The following is a 21,908-nucleotide window of genomic DNA, read 5'->3' as shown; positions in this document are numbered from 1 at the left end:
ACTTTGATAAAGTACTTTTGTACGAAAGTCAGTGTATAATTTTATATTAAAACATCGTTGAACAACACCATTTTGTTCAATTACTTTTCACTTTTTACCATGCGATGTTACGTGGGACTCTTAATTTTTTTCTGCACCAAATAATGAGATTTATATATTTTCTAAGACATTAGATCTGTTTAATAATTTATTTTATTCACAAAGAAAAACGTCAAGTGTTCAAACTTTAAAGCTCTTTTTCTCGAAACAGCGATTTTAATTTCAAGTTAGATCATTTTACCAAATCAGGGCCGAATTAGGCTGTTTAGCTTAATCATGTGAAGTGACCTCTTGAAATGATATCACACTGATCAGACTGATCTTTATGTTATTACAGTGAGGCCCACATACAAAGTTCAACAAAAAGTGGACGATGTTATAGCTTGGAGGGCTAATAAACCAACACCGCCAAATTCGACTGACGTGTGTACAACGTGGGAAGCTATGAGGAAATTGAACACTCGTTGTCTGATCATGCATGTGTTTATGGTTATGCATAACTCTTACTTAGCAGCTCTCCTTCTGCTTGGGTTTATTGAATACACTCTATAGTCATCAATATGTCGTTTCCAGTCCCTCGCTGAACTATTGGGTTCAGCTATTAATTTTTTTAATAATTCTTACCCCATGCAGCTGATGGGCGGTTACGGGTCGTCAAAACCACTAACCGCGAAATGAGGATTTCGAACTAGTTTGCCCCGCAGGGCTAAAAAGAACCACAATCCGCGAAATATGGATATCCAACTAGTTTGCCCCTCGAAGCTTCAAAAAACCACTCATCCCGAAGTATAGATATCCAACTAGTTTGCCCCGCAGGGCTACAAAGAACCATTAACCGCGAAATATGGATATCCAACTAGTTCGCCTCGCATGGCTACAAAGAACCCAATTACTGCGCAATATTTTTTTACCTCAAAAAAGTTTTAAAAATCTTTCCTGTGTGGCTTTTCACCCTTTTTAAAACTTGGTCCCATTTATGAAAGTTTCTAAAGACCCATATGAAGTCATCTTTAGGCTACTTGTTTGTTTTCTTAGTTGTCATTGTTCATTTTGTAGAGTAAATGAATTAATGTTCGTGCGTGATTGATAATGTATTTTGATTTAAGCAAAAGTAGCAAATACTCACTTTGTTAAATTCTTCATCGTCTTGTGCGATTCTGCGCCTCATGTACAGATGTAGGGCCTATATGCAAGTTGACAGACAGTCAATTTGCTAAGTATATATAATACTCTACTACTCTCTATGAACACGCAATATAATGAAACATAAACCTTCAAATGATTTTGATAATACATAGCCTATGCTTTTGAACAGTCTTAAACCTAATTGTAGAAATTACTACTATACTGAATGGGACCAAGTTTAAAAAAGGGTGAAAAGCCACACAGGAAAGATTTTTAAACTTTGGCCCCTTTTTACGTTTTGAAACGTTTTTTGGTAGATATAACACTATAGAATATAAAAACTATTATTTTTAGAACCCCTTAAGGGTTTTTTGTTGATGCTGGGGCCCAGTATCAACTAAAAACATCAAGAGCGCCGGGCCGGCAGGCCCGAGGCCGGCATCTCCCATACGACGACTAAACACTCCAAGTGGGACCCCAATATAAGGGCCCTGCAGGGCAAGAAAGCAAGAATAACCTAACGTAATATTTACGGACAGCTTGTCACCCATTTTTTTACTCTTTTTCATTTTTTTACTCTTTACCCCATAATTTCCCTCATTCTTCAGGCCCTGCCCTCTATCTGGGGCTAATTTATAGTTTAAGCTTGCTTTCTATTGTTTTTGGAGCCACATTGTTTCTTTATAAGACAGCGACAGCGAATGGCTTTTATCCAATGAGGGAGATCGCTTTTGATGCGTTGGGAAAAGCCCACCTACCTCATTGGTCAAAATACCAACCGCTTTTCGCTCAGTGATATAGTAATAAATTCAACTTTTGTGTAGGGAGGACCATAAGTATATACTAGCTTATTCAGATATGGATCGGATATCAATCACACGTGGACGGTAACAGAACTGGCGTGGCATGGGTGCAGGAAGTATAACCGCGCAGTAAGTATTACCGTATAATATATCTTATACCAAAATAACATCAAGACAAAAAAAACATACAAGTCATTCTTAACATTTAATTATAGACACATCTTTATTATGTTTGTTCACAATTTTTAATGGTTGCTTTTTACTATAGTAGCAACCATCTTCATAATTTGTGTCAAGTGTAATCAAGAGTTATACGATGTTTTGTGTAATATTTCTGCTCTATCACATCAAACGGATAAAAGTAACATTTTAGCCAAACATTTTTCACAATAGAAAACTCCATGTTGGTGCTATTTACCTATTCTGAAGTACCCCAAACTCATATGGTGGCAAGGGGAATTAAAGAGAAAATCTACAGGACAATGGAAAAGAAAAGGTACAAGGAGCCCATTTTCCACCAAAATTTACTAAGATCATGGGCCAAAATATTATTAAAAAAAACCGCACCTTGTCACAATAAAGCCCTTTTCATCCCGATCATGAGCAAAGATTAAAAATAGTGTAAAATACAATTTATTTGCGCGATACGTCCGAGTATAAAGGCTTTTTGAAGCTAGAAGACGTTCACAATCTTTCTAAAAACAAAACCGGTTTATGTATGCAACTGCAATAAGCCCAATCACTAAACTTCCGGTTTTTGAGAGCAGTTTTGGGACAATTTGACCTCTGACATATCGGGGAAATTATTAATTTACTTATTATTGTCATAATGTTATCATTAAAAATACTTAAATAATTAATTTATAAAATAACAATATTTTTATATTTGTTTCAACTATTGTAAAACATTTTATAAGTTCGCGAGCAATTTAATTTCGCGAATTTCGCGAGCACCTCCATTCGCGAAATAAAATTGCCGCGAAATTACATTTGTGAAAATACACTTGTAACTGGTGCCGAATTTGGCAACCCTAACTTAACAAATTAAATCTTGAATATTACTATTTTTAACCATAAAATCATAATGTTATGGCATAAATTATTATTTGTTAGTCATTTACTTTGTAACATCATTAACAGTTCCAAAAAACTTTAATTTTTACGTATTTTGCTGGAGAATTGATTTGCTTATGTTGTTGATACATTTGGTGCTTTGAAAATAGTGACTCTGACGTTTTTGGCACAAGTTTCATTTCCCTCACATCATTTGTATCAAAATAACTTCTGAATGCTTTTAAATATTTTTTTCACACCTAAGAAATTATAAAAATATTATTCTTTAGTGTTGTAGGATGAAAAAATAAAGTTTAAAAAAAATTGTGTTTCAAGGATGTTAGAAAGGGCATGGTGGGATATCCAAATTGGCAGCCTACATTGAGTCCATTGTAAAACGTGTTGCTCAAAGTTCGCAAATTAAAATAATTTTCTTCATAGTTTGCATTTAAGTTCCGAGAATAAAACCGGCATATTTCTTTTCTAAATTAATTGCAACATTCTGTTGGGAAAGGTAAGATGACAATTCTACCCGAAAACAAGAGAAAATTGAGGTTATGAATTCGGAAACTTTGCTACATACAGTGCATTTTAAGCTTCTAATTTTTCTTTTGATTCGCGAAATTAAATTGCCGCGAAAATGTGGCTTATTGGCGATTCGCGAAATAAAGTTGCCGCGAAATTAAAGTGTTTTACAGTATATTTTGTACGTACAAAAACCCAATATTTCTGAATTTTCCCAATAGGTCAAAGGACAAAGTGTCCCAAAACTGCAAAAACTGTCCCACAATGCATTGCAAACTTCCAATGCCGATTTGGCTTATTGTTTACGTCTGTGTCCCAAAATGTATCCTGACCAAGAAAGCTGGCTACGCCCTTGGCCTCCATTGCCCTATGGACCTATATAGAGCTGTCATACATGGTGAGTCAAAATGATCTATACCCTATTTCACTAATTTATTTCAGACCAACTTCATTTGCTATAATCCGATATAATTTAATTAATAAGTTGGGTACAGATCATTATGACTCACCCTGTATTGTGTACAAGTCAATGGTAGACAAGTACATTGTGTCTAGTACGAATAACGATGTCAGTTGTGCCCTCTTTGTTGTAGGGTTGCATTTGTTTCAAACACTTTACCCTATCTGTTATGTAAATCATTTACGCAATGGTGAAGTTAGCTATCATATAGATTATTCCTTTATTATTTATTTTAATATCAGTATAAGGGTCAGCCCCATGCATTTTCCGCGTCGTTGGACAGATGTAATGGACAAATCACACATCAAAATGTTTAGAAGAGTCTGTACATCTATAATCCGTATTCATCGCAAAGATTTCGGTATTACCCAAACATGTACAATTTTAACTAGCTATACCATAAAACCTCGTATACACGCATAAGGGGTATCAAAAGGTTTTAGAAATCGCCCAGAAGTGAAAGAGCTATATCAATGAAATTTTGTCAGTGCAATCACTGGTCCTTATGTACACTATGGTGCAAAAATGGTCTCATAAGTATGTTTACTTTTTTTTGCAGGCGACGCTAGATGCTAATAACCTGCTGCCCCAGTTACTGCGCATAAACTGCAAGATTGAGAAAATTGAGGCAAGCAGCGTTATTAAGATCCCGCATTTGAAGGGTTGCAGCTAGAAAATCGATGATGAAATGAAAGTTATCTTCGGTGGTGATTGTGATATTGTCACTGTTGCTTTTTGGAAAATGAATTTTTATTTCATCACAGATTTTTTGGGCACTATAACCCTTAAAATGGAACTTGATCATGCTACATGCATCAATTTTCTCCATTTTGCTGGTTATACGGTTACATAGGCAGGTACTGACATCTAGCGCCTGTAAAAAAAAGTAAACATTCTTATGAGACCATTTTTGCATCATAGTGTACATAAGGACCAGTGATTGCACTGACAAAATTTCATTGATATAGCTCTTTCACTTCTAAAACTTTTTGATACCCCCTCGTAGAATGCTCGTGATGAAAGCTAAATTAATCCAGGTGCCACCCAGCGACAAATATATAACAGTATATAAATTACCTATACAAGCATATACAAACAAATACTATTGTATGATCAATATACTATTAATAGTAGAAGAAATGGATATTAAGACCAAATGGCATTAGACCAAATGGCAAATCCCGTATCCATTGACAGCGTGGAATCAAAACATATTCCTAAATTTCGCACACTGGTTGAAGAAAATATTGTGGAAGATCCGATTTGAATACTCTTACGCTGAATCTTACTTTGAGAATTTTTCGAAGATACTATGAGCAATTCAGTTTTGTCATCATTAAGTTTTACTTTTTTACTATTTTTTTTGTAATCCATGATCGTATATCAGAAATACAGTTTTCAATACGCTGACGAGCCAAGTCTTCATCATTGGGTTTATTTACATCAAAAGAAAGGTAAAGCTGTGTATCGTCTGCATAAGTACCAACATTTAGGTTATGATGACGAGCAATTTCAATAACAGGTGACGCATATTTAGTGAAAAAATATTGGGCCTAACACATAACCTTGTGGTACTCCTAATAGTAGGTCTACAGCAGATGACAGAACATTTCCAATGCTGACAGATTGATTTCTGCATGACAAATATGACAAAACCCATTAATATAACGTAATAAAACAAGGAACTTACATGGTTTCATATCACGATGTTGCGTCCGACAAGGGAATTCATCAGGTGACTGGTGCAGGTCGATTGGTCACGTTACTCCTGCCCTGTCTGGGTTGACGACTGAGAAACCTATGTGTTAAAAAAGTGGTGGACTTTAAAACAAGATTCTTGTTGTTTCTTGATTAAGTTCATCAGGACTGTAATATTCCATTAATTCAGCATTGTCTTCTATACAAGTCCAATTGAAACACTTACTGTATGGGACGTTTCAAGAGCTAAGGTCTGCTCTTGCCCTGGTAAATCTGTTTTTCGATGTTTTTTCTACTGATTTCACATGTTCCTGTTTTGCCCGTTTCTCCAACATATGTAGCTTCACAACCTTGGCATGGAATTTCATTTACACAGTCTGTGATTTTATCCTTTTCTCTTTTGTCCTTGGGATGTACTAGAATGTTACGCAGCGTGGTCATGGGCTTCATTGATGTGGCAATGGTATGTTTTTTTGGAAATCCGCTGTGCTTTTTCTGACAAACCTTGAACATAGGGGATAACAACAAGTCCTTTATTCCTGTTGTATCATCTTTCTTTTTAGCTGGTTTAACTTGCTCCTGCTTTTGTTTTATGGCACTTTCCACTTTTTCAAAGGCCCACTGAGGGTAACCACATTTCTGGAGAGCTGTTTGGATGGTCTGTTTTTCAGCCTCTTTGTCACCAAACCAGAGTGAAAAAGATTCCTGATAGGAATCGAAATATTTCTAGTGAGTACCTAATTTACTTATTTGGACCTGTGTTGAGAACATTTGCTTACCAGTGATTTATGAACGATCCTGATGAATCTGTTCAGAGTACTAAATTATCACCACACTAATATCGTTATCACAAATCCACAACTACATGCATATAACTATGAACTACAACTGATCATTTACTACATTGTAGGGTACGCCTATATTAATTCGCAGGGTTTTTTTATTGATCTAAATGACTTATGGAATTTCAATTTTTTTTTAAAAGACAAATGAAGAGCTTTGTTGCAAAACCCCTTACATACACTTGAGCAATTTTGAGAACACAACAAAAAAACATCAAAAAAAATCACTGGAGGTTTTCAACAAAAGCAGCTTTTGGCAGGATGCTCATCCTACATAAGTATCCCGCCAAAAACTGCTTTTGTTGCAAACCCCCATATCAGTACTTTTTGGATGACTTTTTGATGTTTTCTCAAAATTGCTCACGTGGATGTAAGGGGTTTTGCAGCAAAGCTCTTCAAATTCTCGTGTATGGAATTTTCAAGATATTAATGGTATATTTTAAAAGCTTCTTCTGGCAAACATTGATGTTTTTACAATTTTGTAACCAAATACACTGCAAAATGCATTTATGGTGGCGACATTGCTGTTGCCGGTATAATCAGACTGGTCTAAATAGAAACCATATCTCAATTTCTTTTCTGGCGCCTGACTTTGTGTATAAGCGCTGAGCCGCGGCGGTGGTGGCTCCGACGCCCATGGCACCCATATTGAAAATTCCTGGAACCGAAGACTACGTATGAACTCTGTAAGCTTGAATTTTACTAACAACTACAAAACATTAAATATGATACATCAAGGTGCAAGAATAGTATACCCATATTCTTAAAGAATGTTTAACATCTGTTTAGGCGACTCTCTCCGGTTACGGGAGTATTTTAGTAGACAACGTTGATTGTTGTTCTACCTCATGTTATACGATAATATGAAAGAGAAACCATTATCTAAACATCCTTTAAGAATACGGGTATTTTTTTACAGAAAATATACAAACATTGATTGCCCTGTGCAGTACTGTTTAAATTAATACAAAATATTAAATACAAAATTAATGAATACTGTTATAATGACACGTAAGATTGTTTACATAGAAAAGTTATGAAATAAAACAAAATAAAAAGAAATTAAAGTTTTTAAACCAGCCAACAAAAACAAAACAATAAGACACCTTAAACATTTCGAGAACCACCTTCATAGCAATATATATAATTGCTAACATGTATTTATTTGGTAATTTTGAACCACCTGCATAGCTTTACGGGTGCAGTAAAAAACGCCTATGTGCATTTGAATTAACATTTGACCTCAAAACATCGTAAAAATGCGCCTACTTTCAAAACCAGTCTTATGTGCAAAATTGGACCCAGTTTTTCGGAACTAGAGATAGATGCCGTTGGTGGCGTCTGGCCGGATGAAGGAGGCTATACCCGGCTACCTGTACATGTATAACCCTTTTGAAACCATTCCATGCGCTACAATCATGACAAAATTGTGGCTACATCATAGATATCTCGGGCATCTCAGAGCATTACCTGGTTTTGCCATATGAAAGTAATTGAGGTGTTCCATCAAAGCTTTCGTCGTGTGCTGCCACCTTGCGGTGGTTCCGGGAACGTTGCGTCTAGCAGGAAACCACAATGAGTAATGCCTACATAAAAGCAGTATCTTTGATAAAAGATATTCTGACGTGACTTTTGTCTTCAGCAAAGTTTCTATAATAAACTATGCTTCATGTTAATTTGAATTCAGCGGTGAATTCAGCAGTGTTGGGTTGCAATTCGCGTATGACTGATTTTGAAACTGGGCACAATTTTACACAGGAGATTTTGATGTTTAATGTCAAATGCAAAAAAAAGCTTGCTGGGCCGGATAACTAGTATAAATAGAAGTCAGGGCAAAAGAACCATTTCGCGTCTGACGTAACCTGTCAATCAAACGTACATAATGTTTGTTTACGGTTTGTCGTGATAATTGAAATGTCTATACTCAGCTGAAAAACGGCGTGTCCTATGGTTAGTTTTTCACCTTCAAACATATCACCATCTGAAAAGTTAGGTCTTAGTAACAGGGATCTTTCTGAAAGTATAGCATGTCAACAATGCCTAGAAAAGATGGTTCTTGCCTTGTTAAAGTACCGACATCGTTCGCCATTTTCTGCGATTCCTTTTCTTCGATGAAGGCACCAGATGGATCGACCTCATTGTTACGCGCAACTAACCAATCGCGGGCCGTGGTGAGTTCAATCATCAAAGGCGAACTAATAATAGTCTTTAATGACTTTTAGCATTATAGTTATTTATTATATATACGTATTCTTGAGGGCAACCGTCAATCAGAAGACCCGTTACTCAGAAGTCCCACTATTCAGAAAACCCGTCACCCGCCACTCAGACAACCCGCCACTCAGAAAACCCGCCAATCCGAAAACCCAGTTCTCAGGGTTTGGGTTAGGGCTAGGGTTTAGGACTAACTCGGTTCTTTCAAATGATTAAAGCACCCCACTAGTCAGAATTCTGAATAGGGCCTAGTGGGCATTCTGAGTAACGGGTCTTTTGGCTAACGGATACAGCCCGCTAGCCAGAAAACCCGCTGGTCAGAAAAAATTCTGAGTAGCAGGACTTTTACATAAAATACGACAAAAGGTCCACTATTCAGAAAGTCCGTTATTCAGAAGGCCCACTCAGAAAATTCTGACTAGCGGGTCTTCTGAATAATGGGTTTTCTGAATAGCAGGTCTTCTGAGTGACGGGCTGCACCTCGTATACTTATTGACTGATTATTCATTACCAGACTCTACGTGTTGTGGAAAGCCGTCGTTACTTCCGTGCTCCGGAGACAAGGTTGGGCTACTACCACCACTATCTCCAGACGATGACGAAGAGTTATCCATCACTAACCTCTTAAGCTGCATCTTGTCCTGGTACCTACGTAGCTCATTACTCTCTGGATGGTTCACCTTGACGTGGTCATAGTGTTTGTCTGAATTGGTAGTTGTATGACCGCATTCCTCGCATACGAAGATCTTGCTGCGACGTTCCTTGTAGGAATACGAGCTGTCTCTACCGTGGACTTTGTTGAGGTGAGATTCAAGTGAACATCGCTGAGTGAAGGATTTGCCACACTGTTCACACTTGTATGGACGGACGCCTGCGATGAGGAAAACAAGCACGAATAAGGAAAAGTACGACGTTACTATCAGGATTTTTAAGCACTCTGCTGTTACTACTACATGTACTCTCTAAATGTAAAAGAGTGAAACAAATTCAGAGTGAATTTAAGTTAGCTCTAATAGAGTGGGTTTTAGCTCTAAAGAGTGAAAATAGTACACATATTTCACTCGTGATTTCGAGTGAGCCTCGCTCGCTCACAGAGTGGCTCAAAATCTCACTCTTTCTTGGAGTGAACTGTCAGCGAATCAGAAGCGTCGAATATCGGCCGATATTTGTTGAACTTGTGTAACAAGATGGCGAACAGTGTGTGAATGAATGGCGAAAAGAAAGTGGATTTGATGAAGAAATAAACAGCATACTCAATAGTGATTACATTTATGTGTATAGGCTATATTAAAATCATAACGTTTTTCAAATTAAATGTTTTACAAGTTCAATGCAAGGAAAACGATTTGTTTGACCGTATGTGATGGTAGCCGGTAATGATATATTCAAATCACAGTTTCGAGTCGGAATTCAGTAGCAGGGTTATGTTTTTAATCATAACATATATACTATCAACATATCGATAAGTTGGTCCTACGTGTTGAGTGTCCAAAATGAATGCATGTATTTCCCTGTAAAACAAGGTTTAAGTTTGAGGATTGACCAACGTTTTTTTTCAGCATTACATTGTTTGAATAAGACACGTGTTTGCATTTTTTATGGGTTATGTGCACCATTCAGTAAGCTATGCAATCCGCAATTAGTGGAATTATTGGCAAATAAGTGACCAAACTGCAACATTTGAGACAATTAGCTCATTTTAACTGATTGAAATGGACACACATACATGTACCTACTCGTATGCGATATGAAATTATCGCATTTGGTGATATATCTGCTATAATTTACTATAAAATAAAACAAAATATAATTAACATCGTGGCAAAATTCATTCATATTGCTCCCAGCCCAATTTGTACTACATGTTTGTGCATATCCTTATGATTATCGCATAACGACGGATAGCACCCATCTATTGATAAACCGTCTTTTGTCTGCATCCCTTTGTATTACTCCCGGGTCCTCAGAGGGCAATGTTACAAGGTGAATTTGACATTGCAAAATCTTTTTGCATTGGTCGCTTCTCGCTCTCGGCGAATCGCGTAAGACATTTCACCTCGTTAGAAAGGGGTAGTTTATCATGTTTATAGTGATCTGTTGTATTCGGCATTATGCGATAATAACAATATACCGTGAAGCTTCGCCTAACGGCGCTATGAGCTCCCTTGACATAAGTGGAATTTTAAGCACAACCTAAAAGTGCACCTCCCGTAAAATTCCCACCGGCAAATAAGGGCACGGAACTTGTTGGGATTTTAGAGGAGGGAGCTCTCTATTTGCACATGAAACTTACCCCAAGGCAAAGGAGCCCAAGTGCGCCATTAGTCGAATCTTTACGGTACCTCTTATCTCAACTCACCTGTGTGGGTTCTGACGTGTCTCTTCAGGTCAAACGTATCATTGAAGCCTTTACTGCAATACGCACATTGATACTTCTTCGAGGCATTATGACATTTCATGTGACGTTTCAGCAATCTTTGGAGCGGGAACACCTTATTGCAGACATCACATAGGAAACTAGTCTCTCCCATATGCATTCCTGATGATATATGATTGGCAAGTTGAGTTCTACCTGGAGCACGTTTCAGAGGAGCATATGTGTCATTATACTGACCACCTATTGTGGCTGCATTTATAGCTTCTCGCACAGTTCCATTTAGAGGAAAGGCGTAGCCGTTGACATGACCAGGGAATGGGATTTGAGAAGAGTCTAAGTTCGCATTTAGTGGCATAGAGAAGCCGTTCAGTTGCGTCCCTTGGAGTATAGCTTCCGGGGCAAGAGGTAATGGAATTTGGCAATTGTGCGTGGTTGGCAAGTTCATCAATGACGCGGTATCATCAAGTCCAGACGATGTATTTACCGGCGTCACTTGTGGTAGAAACGCGGTATTAATATATTCAGATGTATTTGATGGCAAGATGGCTGCAGATAGTACTGATACGGCTGAGGTAGGCATATTTGGCACGTGTGACTCTGGAGGAGTTACTGACAATACTGATGTCGGGAGAGTTTGAATACTGAGTTGAGTTGCTTGCGAATGTGCTGGAACAGCACTTTGTTGCCGCGCTACAGGAGGCAGAATTGGCGATGAAGTAGTGTTGGCAGGCAGTGTAGTACTTGGTGGAATGTTTTGGGGCAAACATGGTTTGCTTACAACAGTTGCTTCAAAGACAGTCTGTTTTACTTTTGGACGGATAACATTGCATTGTTGCGTAAAGGGTACATTTTGGTACTGAAGTATCGTAGAGTTGATTGTCGGGCGGATAGAATCGGGTCTATGAGGGAGCGGCACTGGAATTGGCAACGTAGTGGATAGTCCGTTCAAAGTTACCGGAAATGTTATAATGCCATTTGGTGAGATTGCACTGGTGGTTGCAATATCTGACGGGGAGCATCCTTGCTGACCCATTGATCGATTCAACGTCAGAGATGTCGACAACTGATGGCCGATACTAAGAGTCTGATCTTCAGTAGTTGCCAACGATGGACTCGTAGTAACCATCGAGTTGGCCATCATTTGTGCTGACATCGTGGATGTCATCAGTTGTTGTTGGACGTTTACATTCCTATCTCTAGAGAGACTTGCCGACGGGCTTTCGCTAGAGAGACTTGCCGACGGGCTTGATGTCACCACTGAATTCATTATTGGCTGTGGCTGTGGGTACGGTATCTTTGAGTCTCGATTCTGCGTCATGACTTGTTGTGGTTGCGAATAACATGCAGCATGTAAGCCATTGAAGTGAGGCAGAAGTGTTTGACATCTACTCTGATGATCCATATCCACGCCAAGTAACGAAAATGGTCCATTTGGAGATGAAATACCATTGTTACCATATCCTTGAGGTGGATATGGTCGCATACCAGGCACACTTATTGTTGAAGACATACGCACAGTCGAGGGAAGATAAAGTCCTTTCGTATACGTCACGTTTGACGAATTGGGAAATGTAAAGATTGGGGATGCCGCAGTGAGAGACGCGGAAGAGATCTGCTTTTCTTCTGATACATCCAAACCGTTCGGAAGATTACTGTTAGAGATATGTCGTGCCAAATAGCTCATTGATGGAAGGGATGTAGTACTGGTACCCTGTGGAGTAGGATTTGCAAACGACGAAGCGTTTTCATAACTTTGCAAAGTTTGTCTAGTTTGTACTTTTGACGACTTTACACGCATAAATGCACTTTTACCCGATTCGTACCCTGCAAGCATGTCATTTGTGCTACACACGGGTAAAGTCTCTTCTTGGGTACTGTTATTGATGTTGGCAGTATTCAACTGATCGCTTAACGACAGAGAGTCCTTAGTACTAGTAGATAACGTTGGCGCAGTGAGGCCAACATTGTTCTCCTGTTCTGATGGTTGAGATACTTTAATTCTTTCAACATTGGCACTACCGTCAGCTAAGAGAGGTGTAAGAACACTGGGAGTGTTTCTGATCTCTGGTGTTGTCACGGTGGCGGGAGATGAAGACGCAAGGCCTGCTGGTTGTTGGCGAGCACATTCCATGGCTAATAGGGTCAATCCGTTCAGACCTTCTGGAGAAACATCTCGATTCTTTCCTTTGTCACTCATTTCATGCGGTGAAGGCGATGAGGCTCTCATGTTATAGATATCACTGGTATCAGACGGTGTCGAAGCACTTGAAACGTTAGTGGATATTGCTTCCAGATAAATCTTGTGCCGCTTGCGTGGAGGCAGATACTCTTGTGGTATTTCAGACGTGTTCTTTTTCGCAGTACTGGTGAAATCAGAAGTAGTACTGCCATCATTGGAAGGTCCATACTCTGGCAAGATATTTGAATTTAAATGGACTACCAAGATATTCTCTGGCGTATGGTTTGTAGGTGTATAAGGTGTTTCTTTGGGTGACAATGGCGGTGACTTTTCAGTATCTAGTGTATTTGCATTTGGAGAGACTGTACTAGGACTACTTTCAGACGACCCGCTGCCTATGTTCTCGGTTACCATTCCGTTTGGCGTTGCATCAATTTCGTGATTGTGTTGCTTATTTTCTTCACTTCTGGTCTTCTTCTTCTGCCTCTTCTTTTTCTTGTGACCATCTTTGTGTTTATGTTTCTTTCTACTGGAATGACCGTTGTTATGACGACGACGATGATCTTTATTGTTAAGATGGCGATGGTGTTCTTGATTGTTAATCTCGTTAGAAGTAGACGGAGTATTTGTAGCGCTTAAAAGTCCTTCGGGAGAAAGGCAAGCGTCGTCTTGTACATATGGCGAAGCATTTGGTGCGTAGTATAATCCAGGTGTAGGAACACTGCCTTGATGCTGAGGAGGAAATCCTGATGAGAGACATTCAAGATGACTATCGACCTGATAAACTGTGGATGTTTTATCATCAACCTGCTCCTGGTTCTCGAGTACACTCGCTTGACAAACTTTACCGACATCTCTTGTGTCTACTGAATTGGACGGAGTGAGCCAGGGTCTGCAAAGTGACGATGGAGTTGTTCTTTCTGGAACTTGTAGCTGGGAATGCGGGCCATTTTGGTCTACTTCCTTCGTCGCATCTGGCTTAGAGGTAGCTGAAAGAGCGGAAAAAAACTTGGCTGGAGGATTGTTATCTGAGCTGTGAAACAGTGTGGACGGATGATGCCTGTGTGTGCCGTTCAGGGGCCCGTCGGCAAGTCTCTCTAGAGATAGGAATGTAAACGTCCAACAACAACTGATGACATCCACGATGTCAGCACAAATGATGGCCAACTCGATGGTTACTACGAGTCCATCGTTGGCAACTACTGAAGATCAGACTCTTAGTATCGGCCATCAGTTGTCGACATCTCTGACGTTGAATCGATCAATGGGTCAGCAAGGATCCTCCCCGTCAGATATTGCAACCACCAGTGCAATCTCACCAAATGGCATTATAACATTTCCGGTAACTTTGAACGGACTATCCACTACGTTGCCAATTCCAGTGCCGCTCCCTCATAGACCCGATTCTATCCGCCCGACAATCAACTCTACGATACTTCAGTACCAAAATGTACCCTTTACGCAACAATGCAATGTTATCCGTCCAAAAGTAAAACAGACTGTCTTTGAAGCAACTGTTGTAAGCAAACCATGTTTGCCCCAAAACATTCCACCAAGTACTACACTGCCTGCCAACACTACTTCATCGCCAATTCTGCCTCCTGTAGCGCGGCAACAAAGTGCTGTTCCAGCACATTCGCAAGCAACTCAACTCAGTATTCAAACTCTCCCGACATCAGTATTGTCAGTAACTCCTCCAGAGTCACACGTGCCAAATATGCCTACCTCAGCCGTATCAGTACTATCTGCAGCCATCTTGCCATCAAATACATCTGAATATATTAATACCGCGTTTCTACCACAAGTGACGCCGGTAAATACATCGTCTGGACTTGATGATACCGCGTCATTGATGAACTTGCCAACCACGCACAATTGCCAAATTCCATTACCTCTTGCCCCGGAAGCTATACTCCAAGGGACGCAACTGAACGGCTTCTCTATGCCACTAAATGCGAACTTAGACTCTTCTCAAATCCCATTCCCTGGTCATGTCAACGGCTACGCCTTTCCTCTAAATGGAACTGTGCGAGAAGCTATAAATGCAGCCACAATAGGTGGTCAGTATAATGACACATATGCTCCTCTGAAACGTGCTCCAGGTAGAACTCAACTTGCCAATCATATATCATCAGGAATGCATATGGGAGAGACTAGTTTCCTATGTGATGTCTGCAATAAGGTGTTCCCGCTCCAAAGATTGCTGAAACGTCACATGAAATGTCATAATGCCTCGAAGAAGTATCAATGTGCGTATTGCAGTAAAGGCTTCAATGATACGTTTGACCTGAAGAGACACGTCAGAACCCACACAGGTGAGTTGAGATAAGAGGTACCGTAAAGATTCGACTAATGGCGCACTTGGGCTCCTTTGCCTTGGGGTAAGTTTCATGTGCAAATAGAGAGCTCCCTCCTCTAAAATCCCAACAAGTTCCGTGCCCTTATTTGCCGGTGGGCATTTTACGGGAGGTGCACTTTTAGGTTGTGCTTAAAATTCCACTTATGTCAAGGGAGCTCATAGCGCCGTTAGGCGAAGCTTCACGGTATATTGTTATTATCGCATAATGCCGAATACAACAGATCACTATAAACATGATAAACTACCCCTTTCTAACGAGGTGAAATGTCTTACGCGATTCGCCGAGAGCGAGAAGCGACCAATGCAAAAGATTTTGCAATGTCAAATTCACCTTGTAACATTGCCCTCTGAGGACCCGGGAGTAATACAAAGGGATGCAGACAAAAGACGGTTTATCAATAGATGGGTGCTATCCGTCGTTATGCGATAATCATAAGGATATGCACAAACATGTAGTACAAATTGGGCTGGGAGCAATATGAATGAATTTTGCCACGATGTTAATTATATTTTGTTTTATTTTATAGTAAATTATAGCAGATATATCACCAAATGCGATAATTTCATATCGCATACGAGTAGGTACATGTATGTGTGTCCATTTCAATCAGTTAAAATGAGCTAATTGTCTCAAATGTTGCAGTTTGGTCACTTATTTGCCAATAATTCCACTAATTGCGGATTGCATAGCTTACTGAATGGTGCACATAACCCATAAAAATGCAAACACGTGTCTTATTCAAACAATGTAATGCTGAAAAAAAACGTTGGTCAATCCTCAAACTTAAACCTTGTTTTACAGGGAAATACATTCATTCATTTTGGACACTCAACACGTAGGACCAACTTATCGATATGTTGATAGTATATATGTTATGATTAAAAACATAACCCTGCTACTGAATTCCGACTCGAAACTGTGATTTGAATATATCATTACCGGCTACCATCACATACGGTCAAACAAATCGTTTTCCTTGCATTGAACTTGTAAAACATTTAATTTGAAAAACGTTATGATTTTAATATAGCCTATACACATAAATGTAATCACTATTGAGTATGCTGTTTATTTCTTCATCAAATCCACTTTCTTTTCGCCATTCATTCACACACTGTTCGCCATCTTGTTACACAAGTTCAACAAATATCGGCCGATATTCGACGCTTCTGATTCGCTGACAGTTCACTCCAAGAAAGAGTGAGATTTTGAGCCACTCTGTGAGCGAGCGAGGCTCACTCGAAATCACGAGTGAAATATGTGTACTATTTTCACTCTTTAGAGCTAAAACCCACTCTATTAGAGCTAACTTAAATTCACTCTGAATTTGTTTCACTCTTTACATTTAGAGAGTACATGTAGTAGTAACAGCAGAGTGCTTAAAAATCCTGATAGTAACGTCGTACTTTTCCTTATTCGTGCTTGTTTTCCTCATCGCAGGCGTCCGTCCATACAAGTGTGAACAGTGTGGCAAATCCTTCACTCAGCGATGTTCACTTGAATCTCACCTCAACAAAGTCCACGGTAGAGACAGCTCGTATTCCTACAAGGAACGTCGCAGCAAGATCTTCGTATGCGAGGAATGCGGTCATACAACTACCAATTCAGACAAACACTATGACCACGTCAAGGTGAACCATCCAGAGAGTAATGAGCTACGTAGGTACCAGGACAAGATGCAGCTTAAGAGGTTAGTGATGGATAACTCTTCGTCATCGTCTGGAGATAGTGGTGGTAGTAGCCCAACCTTGTCTCCGGAGCACGGAAGTAACGACGGCTTTCCACAACACGTAGAGTCTGGTAATGAATAATCAGTCAATAAGTATACGAGGTGCAGCCCGTCACTCAGAAGACCTGCTATTCAGAAAACCCATTATTCAGAAGACCCGCTAGTCAGAATTTTCTGAGTGGGCCTTCTGAATAACGGACTTTCTGAATAGTGGACCTTTTGTCGTATTTTATGTAAAAGTCCTGCTACTCAGAATTTTTTCTGACCAGCGGGTTTTCTGGCTAGCGGGCTGTATCCGTTAGCCAAAAGACCCGTTACTCAGAATGCCCACTAGGCCCTATTCAGAATTCTGACTAGTGGGGTGCTTTAATCATTTGAAAGAACCGAGTTAGTCCTAAACCCTAGCCCTAACCCAAACCCTGAGAACTGGGTTTTCGGATTGGCGGGTTTTCTGAGTGGCGGGTTGTCTGAGTGGCGGGTGACGGGTTTTCTGAATAGTGGGACTTCTGAGTAACGGGTCTTCTGATTGACGGTTGCCCCTCAAGAATACGTATATATAATAAATAACTATAATGCTAAAAGTCATTAAAGACTATTATTAGTTCGCCTTTGATGATTGAACTCACCACGGCCCGCGATTGGTTAGTTGCGCGTAACAATGAGGTCGATCCATCTGGTGCCTTCATCGAAGAAAAGGAATCGCAGAAAATGGCGAACGATGTCGGTACTTTAACAAGGCAAGAACCATCTTTTCTAGGCATTGTTGACATGCTATACTTTCAGAAAGATCCCTGTTACTAAGACCTAACTTTTCAGATGGTGATATGTTTGAAGGTGAAAAAACTAACCATAGGACACGCCGTTTTTCAGCTGAGTATAGACATTTCAATTATCACGACAAACCGTAAACAAACATTATGTACGTTTGATTGACAGGTTACGTCAGACGCGAAATGGTTCTTTTTCTCTGACTTTTATTTATACTAGTTATCCGGCCCAGCAAGCTTTTTTTTGCATTTGACATTAAACATCAAAATCTCCTGTGTAAAATTGTGCCCAGTTTCAAAATCAGTCATACGCGAATTGCAACCCAACACTGCTGAATTCACCGCTGAATTCAAATTAACATGAAGCATAGTTTATTATAGAAACTTTGCTGAAGACAAAAGTCACGTCAGAATATCTTTTATCAAAGATACTGCTTTTATGTAGGCATTACTCATTGTGGTTTCCTGCTAGACGCAACGTTCCCGGAACCACCGCAAGGTGGCAGCACACGACGAAAGCTTTGATGGAACACCTCAATTACTTTCATATGGAAAAACCAGGTAATGCTCTGAGATGCCCGAGATATCTATGATGTAGCCACAATTTTGTCATGATTGTAGCGCATGGAATGGTTTCAAAAGGGTTATACATGTACAGGTAGCCGGGTATAGCCTCCTTCATCCGGCCAGACGCCACCAACGGCATCTATCTCTAGTTCCGAAAAACTGGGTCCAATTTTGCACATAAGACTGGTTTTGAAAGTAGGCGCATTTTTACGATGTTTTGAGGTCAAATGTTAATTCAAATGCACATAGGCGTTTTTTACTGCACCCGTAAAGCTATGCAGGTGGTTCAAAATTACCAAATAAATACATGTTAGCAATTATATACATTGCTATGAAGGTGGTTCTCGAAATGTTTAAGGTGTCTTATTGTTTTGTTTTTTGTTGGCTGGTTTAAAAACTTTAATTTCTTTTTATTTTGTTTTATTTCATAACTTTTCTATGTAAACAATCTTACGTGTCATTATAACAGTATTCATTAATTTTGTATTTAATATTTTGTATTAATTTAAACAGTACTGCACAGGGCAATCAATGTTTGTATATTTTCTGTAAAAAAATACCCGTATTCTTAAAGGATGTTTAGATAATGGTTTCTCTTTCATATTATCGTATAACATGAGGTAGAACAACAATCAACGTTGTCTACTAAAATACTCCCGTAACCGGAGAGAGTCGCCTAAACAGATGTTAAACATTCTTTAAGAATATGGGTATACTATTCTTGCACCTTGATGTATCATATTTAATGTTTTGTAGTTGTTAGTAAAATTCAAGCTTACAGAGTTCATACGTAGTCTTCGGTTCCAGGAATTTTCAATATGGGTGCCATGGGCGTCGGAGCCACCACCGCCGCGGCTCAGCGCTTATACACAAAGTCAGGCGCCAGAAAAGAAATTGAGATATGGTTTCTATTTAGACCAGTCTGATTATACCGGCAACAGCAATGTCGCCACCATAAATGCATTTTGCAGTGTATTTGGTTACAAAATTGTAAAAACATCAATGTTTGCCAGAAGAAGCTTTTAAAATATACCATTAATATCTTGAAAATTCCATACACGAGAATTTGAAGAAGCTTTGCTGTAAAACCCCTTACATCCACGTGAGCAATTTTGAGAAAACATCAAAAGTCATCCAAAAGTACTGATATGGGGTTTGCAACAAAAGCAGTTTTTGGCGGGATACTTATGTAGGATGAGCATCCTGCCAAAAGCTGCTTTTGTTGAAAACCTCCAGTGATTTTTTTTTGATGATTTTTTGATGTGTTCTCAAAATTGCTCAAGTGGATGTAAGGGGTTTTGCAACAAAGCTCTTCATTTGTCTTTTAAAAAAAATTGAAATTCCATAAGTCATTTAGATCAATAAAAAAAACCCTGCGAATTAATATAGGCGTACCCTACAATGTAGTAAATGATCAGTTGTAGTTCATAGTTATATGCATGTAGTTGTGGATTTGTGATAACGATATTAGTGTGGTGATAATTTAGTACTCTGAACAGATTCATCAGGATCGTTCATAAATCACTGGTAAGCAAATGTTCTCAACACAGGTCCAAATAAGTAAATTAGGTACTCACTAGAAATATTTCGATTCCTATCAGGAATCTTTTTCACTCTGGTTTGGTGAATGGTGGTGTTTCTAGTTGTTATCGGCAATCTTTGTGACTGATCTTGATGACGTTACATGGGTTGCTTGCCGATTGATGATCTGGATTAGAAGCAGAGGTAACACCACCATGAACAAGGACGAGGGGCGTACAGACTTGATCGAATCTACGATCAGATCATCAATCGGCAAGCAACCCATATGACGTCATCAAGACCAGTCACAAAGATTGCCGATAACAACTAGAAACACTACCACTCACCAAACCAGAGTGAACAAGATTCCTGATAGGAATCGAAATATTTCTAGTGAGTACCTAATTTACTTATTTGGATCTAAGTTGAGAACATTTGCTTACCGATGATTTAGTATCTAGGCATATTTCGCCATAGTCATGTTCGCCTTCTGTTATGTAAGATGTTGTGCTTCTTGTAAATCAGAAAAAATATGTATGTTAATGTCAAAATTTATTTATTTGGTTGTTGTTGTTGTTTATAATGTTTATGTACACAAGTGTCACTAAATATGTTAAATATCATTTGGAAGTTAGTTGTTCAATTGCATATTATTATTGCTGCTTATACGGTCTCTGGTATGAACGTTTCGACAGTGGGACATGAGAGCACATCAGACATATCGAATTGAATTCTGAATACGATGAATGTCCTTCTGATATAAAGTAATTTAGATTTTTTGAAATTCGCAATATAATACAAATGTTATGAAAAATTATTCAAATTTGATATTTTTTAAATTTTTGATAGTTAACAGTCTTCGAAGTAAACTTTCTAAATTTAATGATGTATACTAAAAGTGTATGTAGCTGGGATGAAAAGCCGACGATCAATTGAAAATTGTGACCTTTTCTATTGAAGATAAACATTTCTTCCCAAAAAGACCTAATTTATTTTGGTGTTTTGTGGATAAATCCATATCTTCAATACGAAAGGTCAAATTTTCAATTGATCGTCGGCTTTACATTCCATCCACACACACTGTAAGTACATATCATTAGATTTAGAAAGTTTACCTCAAGGACTGTTAAATATCAAAAAATATAAATTTTAATCATTTGCCATTAAATGTGTATTATATCGCGAATTTCAATTTGATATCAGAAGGACATATCTCGTATTCAGAATGCATTTCGATATATCTGATGTGCTCTCATGTCCCACAAAAAATACTGCCCAGACGTTCACACCTCATCCCTTAACCCTAACCCTCCTGTATACTACAAAATACTACTTGATGCGCTGTTCATGCGTGCATCCCACGTGGTGTGATGACGCAATCGCCCTAAGTGATATATATAGGCACGGTTTCGCTGGCCAGCGAAGCCCAACACACGTGGCAAAGTGTCGCCGACCGAGTGCTTGGCATGCGAGGGGTCTCGGGTTCGAATCCCACCCAGAGCAAACAACTTCTTTCTTTCTTTTCTCTCTTTATTCTTTCCTTCTTTCCCTCCCCGTCGCCAAAAAGCCCTTAGGCGGTTAGGGTTAACTGGATTCCTGATGTAATTTTGTTTTAAATAATTATAAGATTCCTGCAAGGTGACCAAATC

The 21,908-nt window shown here is 39.0% G+C and overlaps 2 protein-coding genes across 2 annotated transcripts; one reads left to right on the top strand and one right to left on the bottom strand.

Annotated features, from left to right (window-relative positions):
- Positions 1 to 9,014: 9,014 nt before the first annotated feature.
- Positions 9,015 to 14,389, bottom strand: LOC140170337 (uncharacterized). The gene is made up of 2 exons (XM_072193705.1): positions 11,119 to 14,389; positions 9,015 to 9,630 (listed from the first exon to the last, which is right to left on the bottom strand). The coding sequence occupies exons 1-2, from the start codon at positions 13,727 to 13,729 to the stop codon at positions 9,260 to 9,262; spliced, it is 2,982 nt and encodes a 993-aa protein (XP_072049806.1). The 5' UTR covers positions 13,730 to 14,389; the 3' UTR covers positions 9,015 to 9,259.
- An 11-nt stretch (positions 14,390 to 14,400) lies between these two features.
- Positions 14,401 to 17,731, top strand: LOC140170338 (uncharacterized). The gene is made up of 2 exons (XM_072193706.1): positions 14,401 to 15,630; positions 17,116 to 17,731. The coding sequence occupies exons 1-2, from the start codon at positions 14,448 to 14,450 to the stop codon at positions 17,484 to 17,486; spliced, it is 1,554 nt and encodes a 517-aa protein (XP_072049807.1). The 5' UTR covers positions 14,401 to 14,447; the 3' UTR covers positions 17,487 to 17,731.
- Positions 17,732 to 21,908: the final 4,177 nt, after the last annotated feature.

This window comes from Amphiura filiformis, chromosome 14 (genome assembly GCF_039555335.1).
Source record: "Amphiura filiformis chromosome 14, Afil_fr2py, whole genome shotgun sequence".
NCBI classification, from domain to species: Eukaryota; Metazoa; Echinodermata; class Ophiuroidea; order Amphilepidida; family Amphiuridae; genus Amphiura; species Amphiura filiformis.
Note: the sequence above shows the minus strand (reverse complement) of the source record. Positions and strands in the feature narration are given on the sequence as shown.

Excerpts from the sequence above, each read along its gene's own strand:
- LOC140170337 (XM_072193705.1), bottom strand. The coding sequence starts at position 13,729 with ATGGTAACCGAGAACATAGGCAGCGGGTCGTCTGAAAGTAGTCCTAGT. Across the intron at positions 9,631-11,118 it reads ACACGTCAGAACCCACACAG|GCGTCCGTCCATACAAGTGT; the intron begins GTGAGTTGAGAT and ends TCCTCATCGCAG.
- LOC140170338 (XM_072193706.1), top strand. The coding sequence starts at position 14,448 with ATGACATCCACGATGTCAGCACAAATGATGGCCAACTCGATGGTTACT. Across the intron at positions 15,631-17,115 it reads ACACGTCAGAACCCACACAG|GCGTCCGTCCATACAAGTGT; the intron begins GTGAGTTGAGAT and ends TCCTCATCGCAG.